General features: G+C 41.6%; 1 protein-coding gene across 1 annotated transcript in view; it reads right to left on the bottom strand.

Moving 5' to 3' along the window:
• Positions 1–5,486: 5,486 nt before the first annotated feature.
• The window catches only part of LOC143815776 (clustered mitochondria protein homolog), a 73,127-nt gene continuing 69,622 nt past the window's right edge, over positions 5,487–8,991 (bottom strand). The window contains exon 26 of the mRNA XM_077295377.1: positions 5,487–8,963. Within this exon, the coding sequence (XP_077151492.1) occupies positions 7,958–8,963 (1,006 nt within the window). The 3' untranslated portion in view covers positions 5,487–7,957. The remainder of the gene's footprint in view (positions 8,964–8,991) is intronic.

Below are 8,991 nucleotides of genomic sequence, written 5' to 3'. Positions count from 1 at the left end.
TGCCGTGGGTGCTCTGTGCTGTGGGGCGGCGGCGCATCTTCGTGCCGTGGGTGCTGTGGGGCGGCGGCGGCGCATCTTCTTGCAGCGTCGGGGCTCCTCCGGCATCTCCTCCAGGCCCAGAGGCACCGGCAGCCCCATTGCTGTGATGCGGTGGCCTCCAGGAAAATGGCTGCTGCTCAGATTCAAATCTCGTCTCCCGAGATCTCGGGAGACGAGATCTGAATCTGAGCAGCGGCCATTTTCCCGGAGGCTGCGATGCGGTGGCAAAAATGGCCGCTGGGGGCAGCGCATGCTCAGATTCAGATCTCGTCTCCCGAGATCTCGGGAGACGAGATCTGAATCTGAGCAGCGGTCACCACATCACAGCAATGGGGGTGACTCCGGGCCTGGAGGAGATGCCGGAGGAGCCCCGACGCTGCAAAAAGATGCGCCGCCGCCCCACAGCACCCACGGCACGAAGATGCGCCGCCGCCCCACAGCACAGAGCACCCACGGCACGAAGAGGAGCTGCCGCTCCCAGCACAGAGACCACCACGCTGCTGCAATGAGGTAATAGGGGGATATACTCCACTCACACTTTACTGTGAGACGCCCCCTCTCTTCGTCATCGGGACCACTCCCCCCCCCCCCACCCACCATATGCACATTTTATCTGTACCCGGCGTATAAGACGACCCCCGACTTTTAAGAAGATTTTGAGGGGTTAAAAAGTCGTCTTATACGCCGGAAAATACGGTAGTTTTACCATATGTTGAACATGGTCAATAAAAAAAACATTGTAGAATTGCACTTTTTTTTGCAATTTCACTTCACTTGGAATTTTCTTCCCATTTTCCAATACACTACGTGGTAGAATAAATGGCATGAATAAAAAGTATAACTTGTCCCGCAAAAAACAAGCCCTCATACGACTATATGGCTGGAAAAACAAAGTTATGGCTCTTGGAAAAAAGAGAAGGAAAAATAACACGGGGTGAAGGGGCTAATGGCTCTAATTTTTTTTCTTGTCGTATATATTCAAATAATTGCCACTTTTTCTTTTTTTGCATCACATGTGGCTTCGTCTTCAGGGTATGTGCACACGTTCAGGTTTTTTCTCGGTTTTTTCGCGATAAAAACTCTATAAAAACTCATTAAAAACGCATACATTATGCATCCTATCATTTGGAATGCATTCTGCATGTTTTGTACACATGGTGCGTTTTGTTCCGTGAAAAAAACGCATCGCGGTAAAAAAAGCAGCATGTTCATTAATTTTGCGGATTTTCTGCATTTTTCCCGCAATTCTATGCATTTGGGAAAAAACGCGTCAAACGCATGAAAAAACGCATGCGGATTTCTAGCAGAAATGTCCGTTTTTTGTCAGGAAAATTTCTGCTAGAAATCCTGACGTGTGCACATAGCCTTAAGCTTTTTTTCAGCTGATATCTGGGAAAATGTAGAGAAAATAGGAAATACATGTCTATTTTTCACTTTTCAGTTTTTATTTACAACCACAAAGGACACCTAAAAACGTTTAAAATAACATTCCCCTATAGAAATACATTTTATATTTTGGGCATACAGTTATATGAAAAAGTTTGGGCACCCCTATTAATCTTAAGCTTAATGTTTTATAAAAAGTTTTTTTTGCATTTTTTGCAACAGCTATTTCAGTTTCATATATCTAATAACTGTTGGACACAGTAATGTTTCTGCCTTGAAATGAGGTTTATTGTACTAACAGAAAATGTGCAATCTGCATTCAAACAAAATTTGACAGGTGCATAAGTATGGGCACCTCACCAGAAAAGTGACATTAATATTTAGTAGATCCTCCTTTTGCAAAAATAACAGCCTCTAGTCGCTTCCTGTAGCTTTTAATGAGTTCCTGGATCCTGGATGAAGGTATTTTTGACCATTCCTCTTTACAAAACAATTCCGGTTCAGTTAAGTTTGATGGTCGCCGAGCATGGACAGCCCTCTTCAAATGATCCCACAGATGGTCAATGATATTCAGGTCTGGGGACTGGGATGGCCATTCCAGAACAGTGTAATTGTTCCTCTGCATGAATGCCTGAGTAGATTTGGAGCGGTGTTTTGGATCATTGTCTTGCTGAAAGATCCATCCCCTGCGTAACTTCAACTTTATCACTGATTCATGAACATTATTGTCAAGAATCTGCTGATACTGAGAGGAATCCATGCGTCCCTCAACTTTAACAAGATTCCCGGTGCCGGCATTGGCCACACAGCCCCAAAGCATGATGGAACCTCCACCAAATTTTACTGTGGGTAGCAAGTGTTTTTCTTGGAATGCTGTGTTTTTTTGCCGCCATGTATATCGCCTTTTTGTATGACCAAACAACTCAATCTTGGTTTCATCAGTCCACAGGACCTTCTTCCAAAAAGAAATTGGCTTCTCCAAATGTGCTTTTGCATACCTCAGCCGACTGTTTGTGGCGTGCTTGCAGAAACGGCTTCTTTCGCATCACTCTCCCATACAGCTTCTCCTTGTGCAAAGTGCGTTGTATAGTTGACCGATGCACAGTGACACCATCTGCAGCAAGTTGATGCTGCAGCTCTCTGGAGGTGGTCTGAGGATTGTCCTTGACTGATCTCACCATTCTTCTTCTCTGCCTTTCTGATGTTTTTCTTGGCCTGCCACTTCTGGCCTTAACAAGAACTGTACCTGTGTTCTTCCATTTCCTTATTATGTTCCTCACAGTGGAAATTGACAGGTTAAATCTCTTAGACAGCTTTTTGTATCCTTCCCCTGAACAACTATGTTGAATAATCTTTGTTTTCAGATCATTTGACAGTTGTTTTGAGGAGCCCATGATGCCACTCTTCAGAGGAGATTAAAACAGGAGAACAACTTGCAAGTGGCCACTTTAAGTAGGTTTTCTCATGATTGCATACACCTGGCTATGAAGTTCAAAGCTCAATGAGGTTACAAAACCAAAGAAAGTGCTTTAGTAAGTCAGTAAAAAGTAGGTAGGAGTATTTAAAACAAGAAAATGATAAGGGTGCCCATACTTATGCACCTGTCAAATTTTGTTTGAATGCAGATTGCACATTTTCTGTTAGTACAATAAACCTAATTTCAAGGCAGAAACATTACTGTGTCCAACAGTTATTAGATATATGAAACTGAAATAGCTGTTGCAAAAAAACAATTTTTATAAAACATTAAGCTTAAGATTAATAGGGGTGCCCAAACGTTTTCATATAACTGTATTTTTTCAAAGGGAGTCAAGGCTAGAAACAGCGAGTTAGACAGGCTATTGTTTTTTCATTTATTTTATACATTGTCCCCCATAATGGGCATTTTAACACATCAATAAATTCCTTTTTGTGCTGATTTCTCTTGTAACTAGGGCTGGTATATTATCTCTAGCTAAAGTGCAGTTTCAATCTGCAGGGTTTCCTAGGACCTAGCTAGTTATCACGGGATCACAGGGTTTGGAGGAGGAAGCACTGTCAGTGCTTCCTAATCTGTATACACAGCGCTAAACCAGTGCAGTGTATACAGAGATCCAGAAGGTAGACATGGTAATGTGGGATGTCTGCTTCCCTCCGCCACAACTTCACAATCTTGTGAAAGCTGATTAGACTGCACGGACGTTTAAAGTCTATGGGCAGTCCAGAAGTAGTTAAATGATAGTTTGAAAGACCTTTGGTATAGCAACTACAGTGTAACCACAGCCAACTAAAATAATGCAAAATAATTAAGTTGTTTTATCGTATATTATACACTGCTCAAAAAAAATAAAGGGAACACTTAAACAACAGAATATAAGTCCAAGTAAATCAAACTTCTGTGAAATCAAACTGTCCACTTTGGAAGCGACACTGTTTGACAATCAATTTCACATGCTGTTGTGCAAATGGAATAGGCAACAGATGGAAATTATTGGCAATTATCAAGGCACACTCAATAAAGGAGTGGTTCTGCAGGGGACCACAGACCACATCTCAGTACCAATGCTTTCTGGATGATGTTTTGGTCACTTTTCAATGTTGGTTGTGCTTTCACACTTGTGGTAGCATGAGACGGACTCTACAACCCACACAAGTGGCTCAGGTAGTGCAGCTCATCCAGGATGGCACATCAATGCGAGCTGTGGCAAGAAGGTTTGCTGTGTCTGTCAGCGTAGTGTCCAGAGGCTGGAGGCGCTACCAGGAGACAGGCCACGAGACGTGGAGGGGGCTGTAGGAGGGCAACAACCAAGCAGCAGGACTGCTACCTCAGCCTTTATGCAAGGAGGAACAGGAGGAGCACTGCCAGAGCCCTGCAAAATGACCTCCAGCAGGCCACAAATGTGAATGTGTCTGCACAAACGGTTAGAAACTGACTCCATGAGGATGGTCTGAGTGCCTGACGTCCACAGATGGGGGTTGTGCTCACAGCCCAACACCGTGCAAGACGCTTGGCATTTGCCACAGAACACCAGGATTGGCAAGTTCGCCACTGGCACACTGTGCTCTTCACAGATGAAAGCAAGTTCAAACTGAGCACATGTGACAGACGTGAGAGTCTGGAAATTCCATGGAGAGCGATTTGCTGCCTGCAACATCCTTCAGCATGACCGGTTTAGCAGTGGGTCAGTAATGGTGTGGGGTGACATTTATTTGGAGGGCCGCACAGCCCTCCATGTGCTTGCCAGAGGTAGCCTGACTGCCATTAGGTGCCGAGATGAGATCCTCAGACCCCTTGTGAGACCATATGCTTGTGCGGTTGGCCCTGGGTTCCTCCTAATGCAGGACAATGCCATGTGGCTGGAGTGTGTCAGCAGTTCCTGCAAGATGAAGGCATTGAAGCTATGGACTGGCCAGCCCGTTCCCCAGACCTGAATCTGATTGAACACATCTGGGACATAATGCCTCGCACCATCCACCGTCACGTTGCACCACAGACTGTCCAGGAGTTGGCGGATGCTTTAGTCCAGGTCTAGGAGGAGATCCCTCAGGAGACCATCCGCCGCCTCATTAGGAGCATGCCCAGGCATTGTAGGGAGATCATACAGGCAAGTGGAGGCCACACACACTACTGAGCATCATTTCCTTGTCTTGAGGCATTTCCACTGAAGTTGGATCAGCCTGTAACTTCATTTTCCACTTTGATTTTGAGTATAATTCCAACTCCAGACCTCCGTGGGATATTAGCTTTGATTTACGTTGATCATTTTTAGGTGTTATTGTTCTCAACACATTCCACTATGTAATGAATAAAGTTTTACAACTGGAAAATTTCATTAAGTGATATCTAGGATATAGGATATTAGTGTTGCCTTTATTTATTGAGCAGTGTACAATATACATGTATCAGGGTTGTTCTGTAACATGCCACCTGTTTTATTCCTCATCCGATACTAAAATTGTTTTCCTATTAAATACCATTTACTGCAATATAATCTATAGTGACCGGTGCTGTAACTCATTGGACAATTAATAGTATCAATTCACATTCACTAAATACAATGAATACAAAAAGTCCCAAAAAGTCTGATTGCCAGGTTTATTATAGACGTATAGGCATAGTAAAGTCTTTAGACAGCAAAAAATAATTGTTTATTTAAAAAAGAAGTAAAAACAACAATAGAAAAAAAGAAGACAACAATCGTTGCATAGTAAAATGTATCTCTCACATCGGTTCAGCCTCTTGATTCCTGTAAAGATGGTGTCAAAAGACAACGGACTGAGACCACAACATGTAAACTTTTGTTGTAACTGTTGACAAGGTTAAAAGCAAAAAACTCTAGTAGTAAAGTCTAGCGTTATGGTGCGGGTGACTAGGGGGATTTATCTAACAAAACATTCATAATTTACCAAACCGTTAACTTGTAATAATATAGTAATTTTGTGTGTCCTTTGTGTGTTTCGCATCTTTCCTTACTGTCAGCTATGTACTGCTTGAACAGTAAATGTATAGGGTAGCAATCCGTACTTAAATTTCTTGAATTGTACGATTTACTGAAAATGAAAATTATTCCATCCAGGTTACAGTGAGAAATATCACTGGTAGATTTTACGGCTGATAGTAAAGTAAAAATAAAGTAATTGGTGTCACTGCAATGTTTTAATTGTCATTCTACCTAAAATTTGAGGTCATAAATCTGTTCACATACAGCATAATTAAAGGGATCCTGTCACCAGTGTTTTTGCTACCCCACATGAGTCGGGGTAGAGATCCTGATTACTGGATGAAATCAGTGTTTTCTCTGCTGCAGATCTTCCAGTTCTCGGACTGCTGCACTCTGTATAACCCCGCCCCCGACCACTGATTGGCAGCTTTCTGTGTACACTGTGCCTAGGCAGAAAGCTGCCAATCAGTGTTGTGGGTGGAGTTATACAGAGCTCATGAATATGGAGGACTACATGGTATCCGGTTTACTAGACCTCTAGTGATAAAATTGCTGTTTTCTCAGCAGTAGATTATAAAAACTACAGCAAGCAGGTCAGTAAGTTGTACATCAGTGGAATCAGGGTTTCTACATTATGCTGTTCTCAGATTAGGTGGTCGATTCCCCTTAAAATGTGGTTTCATATGGTCGGTTTATGAACTTGAGCAATGGCAGCTCCTGAACTCTATGAAGACACTAGATCAGTAGATTTTAACCCACGCCCGTCCCTATAGGTTATGTGTGGATGAAGTAGGTGTGTAGTTTAGCTGTGGAGATGTATTACAAGGTTTATGCCTAAAGGGTACACAACAGCTCCGCACATGAGCATCACTGAGATCTTGATTTAGGTTCCTAATTTACCATATTTGCATCAACGCAAGTTAAAACGACAAGTTAATCCCAACTGTATAAACCAAACTGAAGTGCACCCTGAGAATCGGTGACTCCCAAATTTGGAAACCCATTGATTCCTAATGGCAAATATGTGCTGTGGAAAGAAAATGTTGGCTGACCACAACTTCCCCAAAACGATCAGGGACAATCACTTGGGGTTTCAGACGGTAGACCTGTATTGGCCAGATGATCATCTCAAAGAAAGCTCTCTTGGTGGGTAATTCCTGGATATAAGAGTTATGCGTGTGTATATAGGCACAGTTTTGGCATTTTTTGTATCTAAACAGTAGCAAAAATAAAAAGAAAAGCTATAGAATATGTACACATTGGGATACAGCGGCTAGTCCCATATTCTTAGGATATGACTTATACTCATCTGCCTGGTATGCATTGACCTGCATTGCTTCACCTGATGTGTATATAACGTTAGTAAAAGTTAGAACACTTAGACTTTGTATTATGATTTATAATTGTTACTAATGTAATATATTAACACATAAATTTCCATAGCCCTAGCCTACCTTGCCAAGAACACAGCGAATAGTAAGCCACTAGATATAGGGCTGTTCCTTGGTGCAGAATTACTTTCTTGTCCCCATTAAGGTTCATGGACCACATGTAATGGATGGATTTTAGTGTTGAATAAGAATTTTTGTAAAAAATTACAAAATTTCAAGTGACATATCAGTGCATTGGATTGAATGCACAACATTTGAGGAGCCCTGAGTTATATGCACCAATATCCTGAACTATCGGTATATGTTTACAAAGGGGTTCTGTCACAATATTGTGATAGAAAATCTCTATATAAAGTCTGACATTACCGACATTTTACAAGCCATGCTAGATGTATGTCACATTACAAGAAAAACTAGTCCGGACCTAATATCGTGGTAATATTCTGCCGTGAATAAATTACCACCGAAATCCTGAGTATTCGTGGAAAAGAAGTGCGGTAATTAATTTTCTAGCTAACTAAAAGTAATTTGCATTTTGATCATCACCAGAAGAATTCCTAATATAGTGTTTCTTGGTCTTCTAGGCCAGAAGCTCAAAGATATCACTTTGTCATTTACTTCCTTTTCCTCTGTCTCAGCATCAGCTAAATGTTTCTTAACATCCCTTGGTCCTTCATTTTGTTAATCAGCTTTATTATGTTGTTCTGCAGCTATATTGTTCTACTGTGTGGCATTAATTTGTTCCTTAGCCATATCTTGGGCATCACCATTTTTAGTTGCTTCATTATTGTGACCCTTTCTTTCTTCAGCTTCTTCTTTAGGCTCCTTACACTCCTCTGTTTGACCATCATCTCCATTTTTACCCTTCACACCATCTTTGTTTTGATCTTTAACTTCTTTTTTCTCAATTACCTCTTTAATTTTGTTTTCAGTTCCATTTTTTTCTACAGTTGCCTCTTTGGGTTGGTCTTCAGGTTTATCTGTTTCTGTACTGTCACTCTTGGGTTGCTCTTCACGTTTATCATTTTCTGCAATGTTACCTTGGGGTTGGTCTTCAGGTTTATCTGTTTCTGTACTGTCACTCTTGGGTTGCTCTTCACGTTTATCATTTTCTGCAATGTTACCTTGGGGTTGGTCTTCAGGTTTATCTGTTTCTGTACTGTCACTCTTGGGTTGCTCTTCAGGTTTATCATTTTCTGCAGTGTTACCTTTGGGTTGCTGTTCTGGTTTATCTGTTTCTGTACTGTCACTCTTGGGTTGCTCTTCAGGTTTATCATTTTCTGCAGTGTAACCTTTGGGTTGGTCTTCAGGTTTATGTGTTTCTGTACTGTCACTCATGGGTTGCTCTGCAGGTTTATCATTCTCTGCAGTGTCACCTTTGTATTGGTCTTTAGTCTTATCTATTTCTGTAGTATAATTTTTTGGTTGTTCTTCAACTTTATCATTTTGTACAATGTCACCTTCAGATTGGCCTTCAGTTTTATCCTTTTCTTGAGTGACATGTTTGGGTTGGCCTTCAACTTTATCTTGTCCTGCAGTGGCATCTTGAGGTTGGTCTTCAGCTTCTGCTTTTTGCTCTTCAACTTTACTCTGATCTTTGGTCACATCCCGTACATTCTCAGTGCTTGAGTTTTGAGCTCCAGAAATTTCTTCTGATTGTTCTTCACCGCTGTCTATGGAATGTTGTTTCTCGGATGGGTTATCATTACCATTTTGTTCACTAACGCTGCAAAGTTAAATGAAATACATTGTGT

The sequence above is a fragment of the Ranitomeya variabilis genome, chromosome 1, assembly GCF_051348905.1.
Source record: "Ranitomeya variabilis isolate aRanVar5 chromosome 1, aRanVar5.hap1, whole genome shotgun sequence".
NCBI classification, from domain to species: Eukaryota; Metazoa; Chordata; class Amphibia; order Anura; family Dendrobatidae; genus Ranitomeya; species Ranitomeya variabilis.
Note: the sequence above shows the minus strand (reverse complement) of the source record. Positions and strands in the feature narration are given on the sequence as shown.